This window comes from Bombina bombina, chromosome 3, assembly GCF_027579735.1.
Source record: "Bombina bombina isolate aBomBom1 chromosome 3, aBomBom1.pri, whole genome shotgun sequence".
In the NCBI taxonomy this organism is placed as follows: Eukaryota; Metazoa; Chordata; class Amphibia; order Anura; family Bombinatoridae; genus Bombina; species Bombina bombina.
Window position 1 is genome coordinate 441,831,947 of NC_069501.1, and position 20,699 is coordinate 441,852,645.

Sequence of the window (20,699 nt, forward strand, 5' to 3'; positions counted from 1 at the left end):
GAGTGATATTCCCAATAGTAATTGGATGATCTGTGCACTCACCATGTCAATAAAGAAATACATTTATCAGGTAAGCATAAATTTAGTTTTTTGTTTTTATGATTTAGAGCATGTTATTTTAAACAACTTTCTTATTAGCTTCTATTATCTCATTTGTTTTGTTTTCTTGATATTCTTTATTGAAAAGGATACCCAAGTATGCTCAGGAGCTGCTGATTGGTGACTGCACATATATGCCTCATGTTATTGGCTCAACCAATGCATTCAACTAGATCCTAGTTGTGCATTGCTGTTTACTCGACAATGGATACTAAGAGAATTTAGCAAATTAATAGAAGTAAATTAAAAATTTGTTTAAAATTAAATTCTCTGTATGAATCATGAAAATAAATTGGGTTTCATGTCCCTTTGATCGTCTGCAGGTGTTCCAAAGCTTCTTAAATGAATCCCAATGTCTGTCAACCACATAATTAAGATAAAAAATATTCACAAAAGGAACCATGTGGTAAATTACAATCCTTTTAGAAATGCTTATCAAATTATTTATCTACAAAAATCCCCAAAGGCATTTATTGAATTTTGTAGAAAAATTGTTAGATAAACTTGTTTTAAAGGATTGTGATTTTGTGGAGAGAAAAGAACATGAGTAGAACAGGGTCAAGGGTGATGAATGTAGTTAGTATTTGGTAAAAATACCTCCCTGACCATTCTTGATAGAACAGTTATTCGATAATGCCATAGCAGCACACAAACTACAGATATACTTTCATACTGCATTGTAGAAGTGACACTCTTAACCTCCGTTATACACAATTAAAAAAAACACCTTTATTACCTCTCTCTGTGGGTCTGTCCACGCATTCTACAGGACGTACTTTCTTGGCCTCTCTATACATACTGCAGAACAAATACTCTCTGTTGCATCTCTGTACCAACAAACTACTGTTTTGTCTACACACACATGGTGGAACTGACACTCTTCTGACCGCTTTCTATGCGCACACACACTACATAACAGGTACAATCAGTCCTCATTCTGTGTATACATATACCAAGGAACACATACACTTGTTTAATTTCAGCATCCAGAAGTTAGAGAAATGCAAGGTAAAGTAAAGTAGTAGTTGTCAATCCCCATAAACTTTGTTTCCTGGAAACGTTTTTAAAAATGAGATCTGACTTCTCTCACAGTTTGAAAAGGACTACTCTTTTGCATTCTTTGAGTTCAAAGTAGTCTGAAGGTAGGCTGAAAAATGCCAAGATGGAGGCTTTTGTAAATAAGATTTAATGAAGTAAGTAAAGAAGTAGGATTTCATTAATAAAAAGAAATCCTCCTTTTCTTTACTCACCACAGATATCAGTTGACCGATTAAAGAGTACCATAGTGCAATATAACAGGACAGAGAAGTAACAAAGATAAACAGGAAAACTTACTGATACTCAGCAGGAAGCAGTTCAATAATGGACAACAAAATGCCTTAGTACAAAACTTGTTTTAGCATCCAGTCTGTGTTCTTTGAAGATAAGCAGTAGAATCCATATTGCTACCTTGCAGATGTCTGAAGTTTGGATATAAAACTTCTGCCATACACAAAGAAAGTATTTCAAACAAATGTACTTAAGCCCATGAAGAAGCAGTCTGTTCTATGCAAAAAAAGGCTTATATAAAACCAAATATAAACTTTATTCAAGCAAATCTTATGCAAATTATGTAGCAAGGAAAAGCCAGTGCCAGAGTACGGTCTGATTTGGATGAAGTACAGAAAACTTGCTTCAAAATACCTCATTCCAACAAAAATCTGCAGGTCTCCACTGAAAAGAAAGTGGGTATCCTGAGATTTTCTCATTTAATTAGATATTAGCTAGGAAGATAGACATAACCCTCATCAAAGGATAGAAGAATCTAGTAAAAAACTAATTATAAAACAAAAGTCTATAACAGACTAAAAGACATATGCTAGAACCCAACTGAGTGCATTTATTAATAAGGAAAATGTTTTTCACACATAATTAAAAGATAAATTGCCTAAAAAACTAACTCCCAGATTACGGCGTGGTTCAAAAATCAACCTGAAACATATTTAGAAAGAACTGGACTATAAAACTTAACATGCATATATACTGTGGTGTCTTGAATGTCATAAGCTTGTAGCACAGGTCTTCCCCAAAGGCAGTTTCTATTAGACCACATTTGTTTTGGATACATTGTTTGTCACGTAAAAAATAATAATTTGTTTTGTCTAATATGTACTCATGGGGTTTACTATTCACAACATCTTCAGGGCAGTAGAGGACAAGCCGAACAGCAGCTTAAACTTTAGGTAGTAACTAGTGCCACTGCTACAAGCCAACAGCAGCACATAAAATATTTTATTTCTCTTTTCTTCCTTTTCCTATTCTCTCTTCTTGCTTGTCTGTTTTTCTTCTCCACCTCTGTCTCCTCTTCTTCTCTCTCTTGTTTGTGTTCAATAGCACTGGCAAGGCAAGTAAGCATCAAGCTGACCGAGTAGTAAGTGAAGCAAAACCTGATAGGTGGGGACTTTATCACATTTTTTAGCCATATCCTAATTAGAATTGGCCAAGAACAAAAGTGAAGCCTACATATTTATTGGCTGACATAGGAAGAAATCATCTGTCAATGACATTGCTGTATTATTGAATTGAGTATTTAAGTATTTCCCTGTCTGAAGAAAAGCTTTTCTTTCATGTAATTGGCAAGAGTCCATGAGCTAGTGACATATGGGATATACAATCCTACCAGGAGGGGCAAAGTTTCCCAAACCTCAAAATGCATACAAATACACCCCTCACCACACCCACAATTCAGTTTTACAAACTTTGCCTCCTATGGAGGTGGTGAAGTAAGTTTGTGCTAGACTTCTACGTTGATATGCGCTTCTCAGCATGTTGATGCCTGGTTCCTCTCAGAGTACAGTGAATGTCAGAGGAATGTGAAGGCAGTATCACCTATTGAATACAATGGTCTTCCTAACGGGGATCTATTTCATAGGTTCTCTGTTATCGGTCGTAGAGATTCATCTCCTACCTCTCTTTTCAGATTGACGATATACTCTTATATACCATTACCTCTACTGATTTTCGTTTCAGTACTGGTTTGTCTATCTGCTATATGTGGATGGGTGTCTTTTGGTAAGTATGTCTCATTTACTTAAGACACTCTCAGCTATGGTTTGGCACTTTATATATAAAGTTCTAAATATATGTTTGTATATTTGCCATGATTCAGGTTTATCAGTATATTTTCTTTTTTGCATTCTGTCAGTTTCATATCTGGGAAATGCTTTAAAAAAAAAAAAAAAAAAAAATTTTACCTGAGGTTTTCAAATTGACTCTTTCTACATTGCGGGCTGTATTAGGCTCGTGAGAGCGCAAAATGCTATAATTTATTGCGTCAATCTTGGCGCGAGACTTTTTTGGCACGAAAATTACGTTTGTTGACGCTAATTCGTCATTTCCAGCGTCTTAGTTGGCGCCGAGTCTTTTCACGAGGTTGCGTCATCTATGACGCTCGAGTTTCGTTCCGGACGTTTTTGACGCCAAAAAAGGTTTGTCAGTTTGTTGTGCATCATACTTGGCGCCAAACATTTTTTCATTATTTAAGACCTCATTCCTTTTGCCGCTGGTCTTTTTTCTATGTTAGAGGCCTATTCTGTTTGCATTTTTTCCCATTCCTGAAACTGTCATATAAGGAAACTGATCATTTTGCTTTATATGTTGTTTTTTCTTTTACATACTGCAAGATGTCTCATTCTGATCCTGTCTCAGAATCTACTACTGGAATCCTGCTGCCTGATATTGGTTCTACCAAAGCTAAGTGCATTTGTTGTAAACTTGTGGTAACTGCTCCTCCAGCTGTGGTTTGTAATAGTTGTCATGATAAAGTTTTACATGCAGAGAATGTTTCCATCAGTAGTAGTTCATTACATGTTGCTGGTCCATCAACATCTAATGCTCAGGATATTCCTGTAAATTTAAGAGAATTTATTTCTGATTCCATTCAGAAGGCTTTGTCTGCCATTCCACCTTCTAAGAAACGTAAAAGGTCTTTTAAAACTTCTCATAGAGTTGATGAATTTTCTAATGACCGACAACATACTGATTTATCTATCTCTGATGAGGATCTGTCTGATTCAGTGGATCCTGCCTCAGATATTGACACTGACAAATCCTCTTATTTATTTAAAATGGAGTATATTCGTTCTTTATTAAAAGAAGCGTTGATTGCATTAGATATGGAGGAGACTAGTCCTCTTGATACTAAAACTAGTAAACGTTTAAATTCGGTTTATAAACCTCATGTAGTTATTCCAGAGGTTTTTCCAGTTCCTGATGCTATTTCAGATATGATTTCTAAGGAATGGAATAGACTGGGTACTTCTTTTACTCCTTCTTCAAGGTTTAAAAAATTGTATCCTTTGCCAACTTTTTGGTTGGAAACTTTAGCGCAACAAGTATCTGATCATAATGTGTATAGCATTGTTAAATTAATTCAACATGCTAATAATTTCATTTGTGATGCCATTTTTGATATCATTAGAATTGATGTTAGATATATGTCTTTAGCTATTTTAGCTAGAAGAGATTTATGGCTTAAATCTTGGAATGCTGATATGACTTCTAAATCGACATTGCTATCTCTTTCTTTCCAAGGTAATAAATTATTTGGTTCTCAGTTGGATTCTATAATTTCAACTGTCACTGGGGGGATGGGAGCTTTTTTGCCTCAGGATAAAAAATCTAAGGGTAAATTTAAAGCTTCTAACCGTTTTCGTTCCTTTCGACAGAATAAGGAACAGAAACTTAGTCCTTCCCCTAAGGAATCCGTCTCCAATTGGATGCCTTCCTCAATCTGGATAAATCCAAGCCATTTAAGAGATCTAAACCAGCCCCCAAGTCCGCATAAAGGTGCGGCCCTCATTTCAGCTCAGCTGGTAGGGGGCAGATTAAAATTTCTTTCATGTAATTAGCAAGAGTCCATGAGCTAGTGACGTATGGGATATACATTCCTACCAGGAGGGGCAAAGTTTCCCAAACCTCAAAATGCCTATAAATACACCCCTCACCACACCCACAATTCAGTTTTACAAACTTTGCCTCCGATGGAGGTGGTGAAGTAAGTTTGTGCTAGATTCTACGTTGATATGCGCTCCGCAGCAAGTTGGGGCCCGGTTTTCCTCTCAGCGTGCAGTGAATGTCAGAGGGATGTGAGGAGTATTGCCTATTTGAATGCAGTGATCTCCTTCTAAGGGGTCTATTTCATAGGTTCTCTGTTATCGGTCGTAGAGATTCATCTCTTACCTCCCGTTTCAGATCGACGATATACTCTTATATATACCATTACCTCTACTGATTCTCGTTTCAGTACTGGTTTGGCTATCTACTATATGTAGATGAGTGTCCTGGGGTAAGTAAGTCTTATTTTTTGTGACACTCCTAGCTATGGTTGGGCACTTTGTTTATAAAGTTCTAAATATATGTATTCAAACATTTATTTGCCTTGACTCAGAATGTTCAACTTTCCTTATTTTTCAGACAGTCAGTTTCATATTTGGGATAATGCATTTTAATTTAACATTTTTCTTACCTTAAAATTTGACTTTTTCCCTGTGGGCTGTTAGGCTCGCGGGGGCTGAAAATGCTTCATTTTATTGCGTCATTCTTGGCGCGGACTTTTTTGGCGCAAAAATTCTATTTCCGTTTCCGGCGTCATACGTGTCGCCGGAAGTTGCGTCATTTTTTGACGTTATTTTGCGCCAAAAATGTCGGCGTTCCGGATGTGGCGTCATTTTTGGCGCCAAAAAGCATTTAGGCGCCAAATAATGTGGGCGTCTTATTTGGCGCGAAAAAATATGGGCGTCACTCTTGTCTCCACATTATTTAAGTCTCATTTTTTATTGCTTCTGGTTGCTAGAAGCTTGTTCTTTGGCATTTTTTCCCATTCCTGAAACTGTCATTTAAGGAATTTGATCAATTTTGCTTTATATATATGTTGTTTTTTCTCTTACATATTGCAAGATGTCTCACGTTGCATCTGAGTCAGAAGATACTACAGGAAAATCGCTGTCAAGTGCTGAATCTACCAAAGCTAAGTGTATCTGCTGTAAACTTTTGGTAGCTATTCCTCCAGCTGTTGTTTGTATTGATTGTCATGACAAACTTGTTAAAGCAGATAATATTTCCTTTAGTAAAGTACCATTGCCTGTTGCAGTTCCTTCAACATCTAAGGTGCAGAATGTTCCTGATAATATAAGAGATTTTGTTTCTGAATCCATAAAGAAGGCTATGTCTGTTATTTCTCCTTCTAGTAAACATAAAAAATCTTTTAAAACTTCTCTCCCTACAGATGAATTTTTAACTGAACATCATCATTCTGATTCTGATGATTCCTCTGGTTCAGAGGATTCTGTCTCAGAGGTTGATGCTGATAAATCTTCATATTTATTTAAAATGGAATTTATTCGTTCTTTACTTAAAGAAGTCCTAATTGCTTTAGAAATAGAGGATTCTGGTCCTCTTGATACTAAATCTAAACGTTTAAATAAGGTTTTAAAACTCCTGTAGTTATTCCAGAAGTTTTTCCTGTCCCTGATGCTATTTCTGCAGTAATTTCCAAAGAATGGGATAATTTGGGTAATTCATTTACTCCTTCTAAACGTTTTAAGCAATTATATCCTGTGCCGCCTGACAGATTAGAATTTTGGCTAAAGTTGATGGGGCTATTTCTACCCTTGCTAAACGTACTACTATTCCTACGTCAGATGGTACTTCGTTTAAGGATCCTCTAGATAGGAAAATGGAGTCCTTTCTAAGAAAAGCTTATCTGTGTTCAGGTAATCTTCTTAGACCTGCTATATCTTTGGCTGATGTTGCTGCAGCTTCAACTTTTTGGTTGGAAACTTTAGCGCAACAAGTAACACATCGTGATTCTCATGATATTATTATTCTTCTTCAACATGCTAATAATTTTATCTGTGATGCCATTTTTGATATTATCAGAGTTGATGTTAGGTTTATGTCTCTAGCTATTTTAGCTAGAAGAGCTTTATGGCTTAAAACTTGGAATGCTGATATGGCTTCTAAATCAACTTTACTTTCCATTTCTTTCCAGGGTAACAAATTATTTGGTTCTCAGTTGGATTCCATTATTTCAACTGTTACTGGTGGGAAAGGAACTTTTTTACCACAGGATAAAAAATCTAAAGGTAAAAACAGGGCTAATAATCGTTTTCGTTCCTTTCGTTTCAACAAAGAACAAAAGCCTGATCCTTCATCCTCAGGAGCAGTTTCAGTTTGGAGACCATCTCCAGTCTGGAATAAATCCAAGCCAGCTAGAAAGGCAAAGCCTGCTTCTAAGTCCACATGAAGGTGCGGCCCTCATTCCAGCTCAGCTGGTAGGGGGCAGGTTACGTTTTTTCAAAGAAATTTGGGTCAATTCTGTTCACAATCTTTGGATTCAGAGCATTGTTTCAGAAGGGTACAGAATTTGTTTCAAGTTGAGACCTCCTGCAAAGAGATTTTTTCTTTCCCGTGTCCCAGTAAATCCAGTAAAAGCTCAAGCATTTCTGAAATGTGTTTCAGATCTAGAGTTGACTGGAGTAATTATGCCAGTTCCAGTTTCGGAACAGGGGATGGGGTTTTATTCAAATCTCTTCATTGTACCAAAGAAGGAGAATTCCTTCAGACCAGTTCTGGATCTAAAAATATTGAATCGTTATGTAAGGATACCAACATTCAAGATGGTAACTGTAAGGACTATCTTACCTTTTGTACAGCAAGGGAATTATATGTCCACAATAGATTTACAGGATGCATATCTGCATATTCCGATTCATCCAGATCACTATCAGTTTCTGAGATTCTCTTTCCTAGACAAGCATTACCAGTTTGTGGCTCTGCCGTTTGGCCTAGCTACAGCTCCAAGAATTTTTACAAAGGTTCTCGGTGCCCTGCTGTCTGTAATCAGAGAACAGGGTATTGTGGTATTTCCTTATTTGGACGATATCTTGGTACTTGCTCAGTCTTTACATTTAGCAGAATCTCATACGAATCGACTTGTGTTGTTTCTTCAAGATCATGGTTGGAGGATCAATTTACCAAAAAGTTCTTTGATTCCTCAGACAAAGGTAACCTTTCTGGGTTTCCAGATGGATTCAGTGTCCATGACTCTCTCTTTAACAGACAAGAGACGTTTATAATTGATTACAGCTTGTCGAAACCTTCAGTCACAATCATTCCCTTCGGTAGCCTTATGCATGGAAATTCTAGGTCTTATGACTGCTGCATCGGACGCGATCCCCTTTGCTCGTTTTCACATGCGACCTCTTCAGCTCTGTATGCTGAAGCAATGGTGCAAGGATTACACGAAGATATCTCAATTAATATCTTTAAAACCGATTGTTCGACACTCTCTAACATGGTGGACAGATCACCATCGTTTAATTCAGGGGGCTTCTTTTGTGCTTCCGACCTGGACTGTAATTTCAACAGATGCAAGTCTCACAGGTTGGGGAGCCGTGTGGGGATCTCTGACGGCACAAGGAGTTTGGGAATCTCAGGAGGTGAGATTACCGATCAATATTTTGGAACTCCGTGCAATTTTCAGAGCTCTTCAGTTTTGGCCTCTTCTGAAGAGAGAATCGTTCATTTGTTTTCAGACAGACAATGTCACAACTGTGGCATACATCAATCATCAAGGAGGGACTCACAGTCCTCTGGCTATGAAAGAAGTATCTCGAATTTTGGTTTGGGCGGAATCCAGCTCCTGTCTAATCTCTGCGGTTCATATTCCAGGTATAGACAATTGGGAAGCGGATTATCTCAGTCGCCAAACGTTGCATCCGGGCGAATGGTCTCTTCACCCAGAGGTATTTCTTCAGATTGTTCAAATGTGGGAACTTCCAGAAATAGATCTGATGGCGTCCCATCTAAACAAGAAACTTCCCAGGTATCTGTCCAGATCCCGGGATCCTCAGGCGGAGGCAGTGGATGCATTATCACTTCCCTGGAAGTATCATCCTGCCTATATCTTTCTGCCTCTAGTTCTTCTTCCAAGAGTAATCTCCAAGATTCTGAAGGAATGCTCGTTTGTTCTGCTGGTAGCTCCGGCATGGCCTCACAGGTTTTGGTATGCGGATCTTGTCCGGATGGCCTCTTGCCAACCGTGGACTCTTCCGTTAAGACCAGACCTTCTGTCACAAGGTCCTTTTTTCCATCAGGATCTGAAATCCTTAAATTTAAAGGTATGGAGATTGAACGCTTGATTCTTGGTCAAAGAGGTTTCTCTGACTCTGTGATTAATACTATGTTACAGGCTCGTAAATCTGTATCTCGAGAGATATATTATAGAGTCTGGAAGACTTATATTTCTTGGTGTCTTTCTCATCATTTTTCCTGGCATTCTTTTAGAATACCGAGAATTTTACAGTTCCTTCAGGATGGTTTAGATAAGGGTTTGTCCGCAAGTTCTTTGAAAGGACAAATCTCTGCTTTTTCTGTTCTTTTTCACAGAAAGATTGCTATTCTTCCTGATATTCATTGTTTTGTACAAGCTTTGGTTCGTATAAAACCTGTCATTAAGTCAATTTCTCCTCCTTGGAGTTTGAATTTGGTTCTGGGAGCTCTTCAAGCTCCTCCGTTTGAACCTATGCATTCATTAGACATTATATTACTTTCTTGTAAAGTTTTGTTCCTTTTGGCCATCTCTTCTGCCAGAAGAGTTTCTGAATTATCTGCTCTTTCTTGTGAGTCTCCTTTTCTGATTTTTCATCAGGATAAGGCGGTGTTGCGAACTTCTTTTGAATTTTTACCTAAAGTTGTGAATTCCAACAACATTAGTAGAGAAATTGTGGTTCCTTCATTATGTCCTAATCCTAAGAATTCTAAGGAGAAATCGTTGCATTCTTTAGATGTTGTTAGAGCTTTGAAATATTATGTTGAAGCTACGAAATCTTTTCGTAAGACTTCTAGTCTATTTGTTATCTTTTCCGGTTCTAGAAAAGGCCAGAAAGCTTCTGCCATTTCTTTGGCATCTTGGTTGAAATCTTTAATTCATCTTGCCTATGTTGAGTCGGGTAAGACTCCGCCTCAGAGAATTACAGCTCATTCTACTAGGTCAGTTTCTACTTCCTGGGCATTTAGGAATGAAGCTTCGGTTGACCAGATCTGCAAAGCAGCTACTTGGTCCTCTTTGCATACTTTTACTAATTTCTACCATTTTGATGTATTTTCTTCTTCTGAAGCAGTCTTTGGTAGAAAAGTACTTCAGGCAGCGGTTTCAGTTTGAATCTTCTGCTTATGTTTTTCGTTAAACTTTATTTTGGGTGTGGATTTTTCAGCAGGAATTGGCTGTCTTTATTTTATCCCTCCCTCTCTAGTGACTCTTGTGTGGAAAGATCCACTTCTTGGGTAGTCATTATCCCATACGTCACTAGCTCATGGACTCTTGCTAATTACATGAAAGAAAACATAATTTATGTAAGAACTTACCTGATAAATTCATTTCTTTCATATTAGCAAGAGTCCATGAGGCCCGCCCTTTTTTTGTGGTGGTTATGATTTTGTATAAAGCACAATTATTCCAATTCCTTATTTTATATGCTTTCGCACTTTTTTTCTTATCACCCCACTTCTTGGCTATTCGTTAAACTGAATTGTGGGTGTGGTGAGGGGTGTATTTATAGGCATTTTGAGGTTTGGGAAACTTTGCCCCTCCTGGTAGGAATGTATATCCCATACGTCACTAGCTCATGGACTCTTGCTAATATGAAAGAAATGAATTTATCAGGTAAGTTCTTACATAAATTATGTTTTTCAAGGATGTTTGGATAAATTCAGTCCAAAATCACTGGATTCAGAACATTGTCTCTCAGGGGTACAGAATAGGTTTCAGAGTAAGACCGCCTGTGAGAAGTTTCTTTCTCTCACGCATTCCAGTGAACCCAGAGAAAGCGCAGGCTTTCCTGAAGTGTGTTTCAGACCTGGAGTTATCTGGGGTAATCGTGCCAGTTCCTTTTCAGGAACAGGGTCTGGGGTTTTATTCAAATCTGTTCATTGTCCCAAAGAAAGAAAATTAATTCAGACCAGTTTTGGATCTAAAAGTCTTAAATCGTTATGTAAGAGTACCAACATTCAAAATGGTGACTATAAGGACTATTCTGCCTTTTGTTCAGCAAGGGCATTATATGTCCACAATAGACTTACAGGATGCTTATCTTCATATTCCGATTCATTCAGATCACTATCAGTTCTTGAGATTCTCTTTTCTAGACAAGCATTACCAATTTGTTGCTCTTCCTTTTGGCCTAGCGACAGCTCCAAGGATTTTTTCAAAGGTTCTCGTGCCCTACTCTCTGTAATCAGACAGCAGGGTATTGCGGTGTTTCCTTATTTGGACAATATCTTGGTTCTTGCTCAGTCTTTACGTTCTGCAGAATCTCACACGAGTCAACTAGTGTTGTTTCTTCAAAGACATGGTTGGAGGATCAATTTACCAAAATGTTCTTTGATTCCTCAGCCAAGGGTAACCTTTTTAGGTTTCCAAATAGATTCAGTATCCATAACTTTTTGTCTCTAACAAAAAAGAGACGTCTGAAATTGGTTGCAGCCTGTCGGAACCTTCAGTCTTAGTCATTCCCTTCAGTAGCTATGTGCATGGAGGTTTTAGGTCTCATGACTGCAGCATCGGACGCGATCCCCTTTGCTTGTTTTCACATGAGATCTCTTGAGCTTTGTATTCTGAACCAATGGTGCAGGGATTATACAAGGATATCACAATTAATATCCTTAAATCCCAATGTTCGACTATCTCTGACTTGGTGGTTAGATCACCATCGTATAGTTCAAGGGGCCTCTCTGATCACAACAGATGTGAGTCTTTCAGGTTGGGGAGCTGTCTGGGGATCTCTGACAGCACAAGGGGTTTGGAAATCTCAAGAGGCGAGATTACCAATCAATATTTTGGAACTCCGTGCGGTTCTCAGAGCTCTTCAATTTTGGCCTCTATTGAAGAGAGAGCCATTTATTTGTTTTCAGACAGACAATGTCACAACTGTGGCGTATGTCAATCATCAGGGTTGGACTCACAGTCCTCAGGCTATGAAAGAAGTATCCCGGATACTTGTTTGGGCAGAATCCAGCTCCTGTCTAATTTCTGCGGTCCATTTCCCAGGTATAGACAATTGGGAAGCGGAATATCTCAGTCGTCAATCTTTACATCCGGGAGAGTGGTCCCTTCACCCAGATGTGTTTTTTCAAATTGTTCAGATGTGGGGGCTTCCAGAAATAGATCTTATGGCATCTCATCTAAACAAGAAACTTCCCAGGTACCTGTCCACGTCCAGCGATCCTCAGGCGGAAGCAGTGGATGCATTGACACTTCCCTGGAGTTATCAACCTGCCTATATTTTTCCGCCTCTAGTTCTTCTTCCAAGAGTGATTTCCAAGATCATCATGGAGCAATCATTTATGCTGCTGGTGGCTCCAGCATGGGCTCACAGGTTTTGGTATGTGGATCTTGTTCGGATGTCCAGTTGCCTACCAAGGCCACTTCCACTAAGGCCAGACCTTCTATCTCAAGGTCCGTTTTTTCCATCAGGATCTCAAATCATTAAATTTGAAGGTATGGAAATTTAACGTTTAGTGCTTAGTCATAGAGGGTTCTCTGACTCAGTGATTAATACTATGTTGCAGGCTCGTAAATATGTTTCTAGGAAGATTTATTATCGAGTTTGGAAGACTTACATTTCATGGTGTTCTTCTCATAAATTCTCTTGGCATTCTTTTAGAATTCCTAGAATTTTACAGTTTCTTCAGGATGGTTTGGATAAGGGTTTGTCTGCGAGTTCATTGAAAGGACAAATCTCTGCTCTTTCTGTTTTATTCCACAGAAAAATTGCTATACTCCCTGATATTCATTGTTTTCTACAGGCTTTAGTTCGTATCAAGCCTGTCATTAAATCAATATCTCATCCTTGGAGTCTTAATTTGGTTTTGAAGGCTTTACAGGGTCCTCCATTTGAGCCTATGCATTCTTTACAGGCTCCTCCGTTTGAGCCTATGCATTCTTTGGACATTAAATTGCTTTCTTGGAAAGTGTTGTTTCTTTTGGCCATCTCTTCTGCTAGAAGAGTTTCTGAATTATCTGCTCTTTCTTGTGAGTCTCCTTTTCTGATTTTTCATCAGGATAAGGCAGTTTTGCAGACTTCATTTAAATTCTTACCTAAAGTTGTGAATTCCAACAGCATTAGTAGGGAAATTGTTGGCTCTTCTTTTTGTCCCCATCCTAAGAATTCTTTGGAAAGATCTTTACATTCTTTGGATGTGGTGAGAGCTTTGAAATATTATGTTGAAGCTACTAAAGTTTTCAGGAAGACTTCTAGTCTATTTGTTATCTTTTCTGGTTCTAGGTAAGGTCAGAAGGCTTCTGCCATTTCTTTGGCATCTTGGTTAAAGCTTTTGATTCATCACGCTTATTTGGAGTCGGGTAAATCCCCGCCTCAGAGGATTACAGCTCATTCTACTATGTCAGTTTCCACTTCCTGGGCTTTTAAGAATGAAGCTTCAGTTGATCAGATTTGCAAAGCAGCAACTTGGTCTTCTTTGCATACATTTACTAAATTCTACCATTTTGATGTTTTTTCTTCTTCATAAGCAGTTTTTGGTAGAAAAGCTCTCAGGCAGCTGTTTCAGTTTGATTCTTCTGCTTTTAATTTCGTTTTTTTTCCATTATAAGATTAAAACTTATGATTTGGGTTGTGGATTAATTTCTTTCATGTAATTAGCAAGAGTCCATGAGCTAGTGACGTATGGGATATACATTCCTACCAGGAGGGGCAAAGTTTCCCAAACCTCAAAATGCCTATAAATACACCCCTCACCACACCCACAATTCAGTTTTACAAACTTTGCCTCCGATGGAGGTGGTGAAGTAAGTTTGTGCTAGATTCTACGTTGATATGCGCTCCGCAGCAAGTTGGAGCCCGGTTTTCCTCTCAGCGTGCAGTGAATGTCAGAGGGATGTGAAGAGAGTATTGCCTATTTGAATGCAGTGATCTCCTTCTACGGGGTCTATTTCATAGGTTCTCTGTTATCGGTCGTAGAGATTCATCTCTTACCTCCATTTTCAGATCGACGATATACTCTTATTTATACCATTACCTCTGCTGATTCTCGTTTCAGTACTGGTTTGGCTATCTGCTATATGTAGATGAGTGTCCTGGGGTAAGTAAGTCTTATTTTTTGTGACACTCCAAGCTATGGTTGGGCACTTTGTTTATAAAGTTCTAAATATATGTATTCAAACATTTATTTGCCTTGACTCAGAATGTTCAACTTTCCTTATTTTCAGACAGTCGGTTTCATATTTGGGATAATGCATTTTGATTTAACCATTTTTCTTACCTTAAAATTTGACTTTTTCCCTGTGGGCTGTTAGGCTCGCGGGGGCTGAAAATGCTTCATTTTATTGCGTCATTCTTGGCGCGGACTTTTTTGGCGCAAAAATTCTATTTCCGTTTCCGGCGTCATACGTGTCGCCGGAAGTTGCGTCATTTTTTTGACGTTATTTTGCGCCAAAAATGTCGGCGTTCCGGATGTGGCGTCATTTTTGGCGCCAAAAAGCATTTAGGCGCCAAATAATGTGGGCGTCTTATTTGGCGCGAAAAAATATGGGCGTCGCTTTTGTCTCCACATTATTTAAGTCTCATTTTTTATTGCTTCTGGTTGCTAGAAGCTTGTTCTTTGGCATTTTTTCCCATTCCTGAAACTGTCATTTAAGGAATTTGATCAATTTTGCTTTATATATATGTTGTTTTTTCTCTTACATATTGCAAGATGTCTCACGTTGCATCTGAGTCAGAAGATACTACAGGAAAATCGCTGTCAAGTGCTGAATCTACCAAAGCTAAGTGTATCTGCTGTAAACTTTTGGTAGCTATTCCTCCAGCTGTTGTTTGTATTGATTGTCATGACAAACTTGTTAAAGCAGATAATATTTCCTTTAGTAAAGTACCATTGCCTGTTGCAGTTCCTTCAACATCTAAGGTGCAGAATGTTCCTGATAATAAGAGATTTTGTTTCTGAATCCATAAAGAAGGCTATGTCTGTTATTTCTCCTTCTAGTAAACGTAAAAAATCTTTTAAAACTTCTCTCCCTACAGATGAATTTTTAAATGAACATCATCATTCTGATTCTGATGATTCCTCTGGTTCAGAGGATTCTGTCTCAGAGGTTGATGCTGATAAATCTTCATATTTATTTAAAATGGAATTTATTCGTTCTTTACTTAAAGAAGTACTAATTGCTTTAGAAATAGAGGATTCTGGTCCTCTTGATACTAATTCTAAACGTTTAGATAAGGTATTTAAAGCTCCTGTGGTTATTCCAGAAGTTTTTCCTGTTCCTAATGCTATTTCTGCAGTAATTTCCAAAGAATGGGATAATTTGGGTAATTCATTTACTCCTTCTAAACGTTTTAAGCAATTATATCCTGTGCCGCCTGACAGATTAGAATTTTGGGACAAGATCCCTAAAGTTGATGGGGCTATTTCTACCCTTGCTAAACGTACTACTATTCCTACGTCAGATGGTACTTCGTTTAAGGATCCTCTAGATAGGAAAATTGAATCCTTTCTAAGAAAAGCTTATCTGTGTTCAGGTAATCTTCTTAGACCTGCTATATCTTTGGCTGATGTTGCTGCAGCTTCAACTTTTTGGTTGGAAACTTTAGCGCAACAAGTAACACATCGTGATTCTCATGATATTATTATTCTTCTTCAGCATGCTAATAATTTTATCTGTGATGCCATTTTTGATATTATCAGAGTTGATGTCAGGTTTATGTCTCTAGCTATTTTAGCTAGAAGAGCTTTATGGCTTAAAACTTGGAATGCTGATATGGCTTCTAAATCAACTTTACTTTCCATTTCTTTCCAGGGTAACAAATTATTTGGTTCTCAGTTGGATTCCATTATTTCAACTGTTACTGGTGGGAAAGGAACTTTTTTACCACAGGATAAAAAATCTAAAGGTAAAAACAGGGCTAATAATCGTTTTCGTTCCTTTCGTTTCAACAAAGAACAAAAGCCTGATCCTTCATCCTCAGGAGCAGTTTCAGTTTGGAGACCATCTCCAGTCTGGAATAAATCCAAGCCAGCTAGAAAGGCAAAGCCTGCTTCTAAGTCCACATGAAGGTGCGGCCCTCATTCCAGCTCAGCTGGTAGGGGGCAGGTTACGTTTTTTCAAGGAAATTTGGATCAATTCTGTTCACAATCTTTGGATTCAGAGCATTGTTTCAGAAGGGTACAGAATTGGTTTCAAGTTGAGACCTCCTGCAAAGAGATTTTTTCTTTCCCGTGTCCCAGTAAATCCAGTAAAATCTCAAGCATTTCTGAAATGTGTTTCAGATCTAGAGTTGACTGGAGTAATTATGCCAGTTCCAGTTCCGGAACAGGGGATGGGGTTTTATTCAAATCTCTTCATTGTACCAAAGAAGGAGAATTCTTTCAGACCAGTTCTGGATCTAAAAATATTGAATCGTTATGTAAGGATACCAACGTTCAAGATGGTAACTGTAAGGACTATCTTACCTTTTGTTCAGCAAGGGAATTATATGTCCACAATAGATTTACAGGATGCATATCTGCATATTCCGATTCATCCAGATCATTATCAGTTCCTGAGATTTTCGTTTCTGGACAAGCATTACCAGTTTGTGGCTCTGCCGTTTGGCCTAGCTACAGCTCCAAGAATTTTTACAAAGGTTCTCGGTGCCCTGCTGTCTGTAATCAGAGAACAGGGTATTGTGGTATTTCCTTATTTGGACGATATCTTGGTACTTGCTCAGTCTTTACATTTAGCAGAATCTCATACGAATCGACTTACGTCCAAAGGTTATTAATTCTCACAACATAAATAGGTAAATTATTCTTCCTCCCTTGTGTCCTAATCCTTAAAATGTTTCTGAAAAGTCTTTGCATTCTTTGGATGTTGTTAGTAGCATCAACATAATATTTTAATTCTCTAAGGATCATTCTGGCTTCAGCTATTTCTTTAGCCTCTTGGTTGAAACGTTTGATTCACAAAACTTATTTGGAAGTGAGTCAGTCTCTGCCTCGGAGAAAAACAGCTCATTCTACTAGATCGGTTGCCACATCTTGGGCTTTCAAGAATGAATCTTCAGTTGATCAAATTTGCAAAGCGGTCACTTGGTCTTCTCTGTATACCTTTACTAAATTTTACCATTTTGATGTTTTTGCCTCATGGGAAGCACCTTTTGGTAGAAAGGTCCTTCAGACAGTTGTTTCAGTTTCATAATGGTGCCTATATTTTGAGTTTTTTTGTCATAAAAGACTTTATTTTGGATCTAATTTCTCAGCAAAAGAAGCTGTTTTGATTGTATTCCTCCCTTTTTGTTACTCGTGGACTTCCACATCTTGGGTATTATATCCCATACGTAACATCTCGTGGACATTTATTTCATGGTGGTGAGAGTCCACGAGGCCCCAGACATTTGAGATTCTATTTTTGTTTAAAGCACATCTTTTTTTCATGATCATCTCTTTTGGCTTTTACTCCTTAAATGGATGGTAAACACCACCAAAAAATGTATTGTTTAAAAAGATATATAATCCCTTTATTTACTATTCCCCAGTTTTACATAACCAACACGGTTATAGTAATATACTTTTTACCTCTGTAATGACCTTGTATTTAAGCTTCTGCTGACTGCCTCCTTATCTCAGATCTTTTGACAGACATGCATTTCAGATAATTAGTGCTGATTCTTAACTAACTTCACGTGCATGTGCACATTATCTATATGAAACACATGAACTAAAGCCCTCTAGCTGTAAAAAAAACTGTCAAATGCATTGAAATTAGAGGCATCCTTCAAGGGCTTATTAATTAGCATATAAGCCTACCTAGTATTAGCCTTCAACTAAGAATAACAAGAAAACAAAGCAAATTTGATAATAAATGTAAATTAGAAAGTTGTTTAAAATGACATGACCTATCTGAATCATGAAAGTTTAATTTAGACTTTACTATCCCTTTAAACACCTTACCACTTGGCTATGCGATAAACTGAGGTATGTGTGAGGTGGGTGGGTATTTAAAGGCTTTTAAGGTTTGGGAAACTTTGCCTTCTCCTAGTAGGAATGTACATACCATACGTAACAGCTCTTGGACTCTCGCCCACCATGAAATAAATTAATTTATGAGGTAAGTTCTTACATAAATTATGTTTTCTTTCATGGTGGTGAGAGTCCATGAGATCCCACCCTTGTGTTTTTCTTGGGTTAGTTTTTTTTCTTCATCTCTTTTTATGGTTCTTATTCCTCTTTCTTACCTCACTTGCTTGGCTATACATTAGACTCAAGTATGTGTGAGGTGGGAAGGGTTTTATAGAGATATTGGGGTTCAGTACTCTCTTCCTGCTCCCAGTGGTAGAGAGGCGTAATCCTCATGAGTAATGGATTGTGTACTCTCACCACCATGAAAGAAATGTATTTATCGGGTAAATATAAATTATGTTTTCCTGGCAAAAGTGTGCAGTCCACTGGAAATCATATAACTAAATACTACAAATCCCCTACTGGCCACCTACCACTGGGGTTTCTGAGTGTATCCAGTTGTATGCCCATGGATGCCACCAATGTTTGCATTAGATCACTTGTGTGCTGATTTGTTTCAGACCATGACTGATTTTTGCTATAAAAGTTTCCCTCTAAGCGTCAGCAAATTTTCTGTCTGTAGTGGTTATTCAGGGTTCATCCAACTTTCCTAGACTTTGTTGCTAAATTTCCAGGTTGACAAAGTCCATGTAGAGTTTAGGGAATGAGATGAGCACACACAATAAATACTTAGGCTTGCTGTTTATGTTTAGTGGGTTATTCTTTGTATCTATTTAGCTGACATGTGACAAACGTTCAGGTACCACAAGGATTAAGGTTTATTCAATTCTTTTCATCTGTCAAGAACAAAGCCAAACTGCCAGCTACGGTTTTGTATAAAGGTCTAATCTGACGTTCTCAAGTACCTTTTTAAAATATAATATGGAGGTTCACGGTTGAATCAAGCTTTGGAAGGAACCGTTTGCAATGTTATAAATATGCACTGGGAAATGGTATGTTTATACGTTGACCATCTGTATGTTTTATGATGTCTAGTTTGAATGACTACCCAGAAACTCCCAAATAAAGGCATTAAATCTGACTAACATTAATTTCAATGCAATAGCCAAAACTCTTATCTGATATACCTTGCTAAGAGTTTCTCTCCATCTACATAAAAAAAAAAACTTGGTTTTAGATTTTATATGGTAGTTACTATTTGGAAGAGAAGTTTTACAATAGAATCTAAGCCATATATGTGGTGTCACAATAACAGCCAAATGGCCCATCAAAGCATATATCCCTCTTTAAAAAAATGTGTCTAGTTACCCCTCCCTCAGGATAACCTTCTTTCTTGGGTAGCAAATCAATCCATAGAATAATCTTAAAATGTATAACATAAAAATTAAACATCTGAGATTACAGTAATTTGGCATGAAGATTATTATTTTTTTTATCTTTCAGAGAGCAAACTCATATGATGCAGAGCACAGCACCACATATTCAAGACACAGACAGTCGAAGTGTTGATCAGATGATTGACTCCAGCAAGAAGTGGCTTGATAGCTACAGGAGAGACCCCAAAGTGTATCCTACCTGGTAGCCCAGGGTTTCTGTGTCTGGAGTTGTATTGCGTGCATGTGTTTGTCACTGGTTCTACTGTAATTCTAAAAGTCTTTTTTTGTTTTGTTTTTAAAAGTGTTGATTACTGTAGCTATTGTAGCAGTTTCCTTCTTTAACACCTCACATTTTCTGCATCTTTTTGTATGACCACCACAATTTTTGTTTTTGTTTTTTCTTGAAGGGTTGTTTTATTGTCCCTTTTAGTTTGATGTAGCATGTTCTTTGTATTGTTCGTTTTCATGCTGTTTGTGTCACTGTCATTAGTCTTACCTTTTTCCTTATTTGAAGAGACAGTCTACTCCGAAATTTGCATTAATTAAAAAGATAGATAATCCCTTTATTACCCATTTCCCAGTTTTGCATAAACAACAGTTATGTTAATATATTTTTCACCTATATGATTTACCTTGTATCTAAGCCTCTGCAGACTGCCTACTTATTTCAGTTGTTTTTACAGCCAATCGGTGGGACTCATAAATAACTCCATGGGAGTGAGCACAATGTTATCTATACTGTCAAAATGCTTTGAGATAAGAGGTTGCCTTCAAGGGCTTAGGAATTAGCATATTAGCCTACCTAGGTTTAGCTTTCAACAAAGAATACCAAAAGAACAAAGCAAATTTAATAATATACAGTAAGTAAATTGGAAAGTTGTTTAAAATTGTATGCCATATCTGAATTATGAAAGTTTAATTTCTTTCCTATGGCATGGAGAGTCCACAAATCATTCAAATTACTAGTGGGATATTCACTCCTGGCCAGCAGGAGGAGCCAAAGAGCACCCCAGCAAAGCTGTTAAGTATCACTTCCATTACCCATAACCCCCAGTCATTCTCTTTGCCTTGATCACGGAAGGATGGCGAAGGTGTCTGAAGATTTATAATTTTTTTATGTGTACTTTTCCCTGCAAGCAAGGATTGGGGCTATGCTGTGTCCATGTCAAT

The 20,699-nt window shown here is 37.8% G+C and overlaps 1 protein-coding gene across 1 annotated transcript in view; it reads left to right on the forward strand.

The window, feature by feature from the left end:
- LOC128653403 (centrosomal protein of 164 kDa-like) overlaps positions 1-20,699 on the forward strand; it is a 262,023-nt gene that overhangs the window by 196,944 nt on the left and 44,380 nt on the right. The window contains exon 32 of the mRNA XM_053706655.1: positions 19,597-19,719. Coding sequence (XP_053562630.1) covers positions 19,597-19,719 — 123 coding nt within the window. The remainder of the gene's footprint in view (positions 1-19,596; positions 19,720-20,699) is intronic.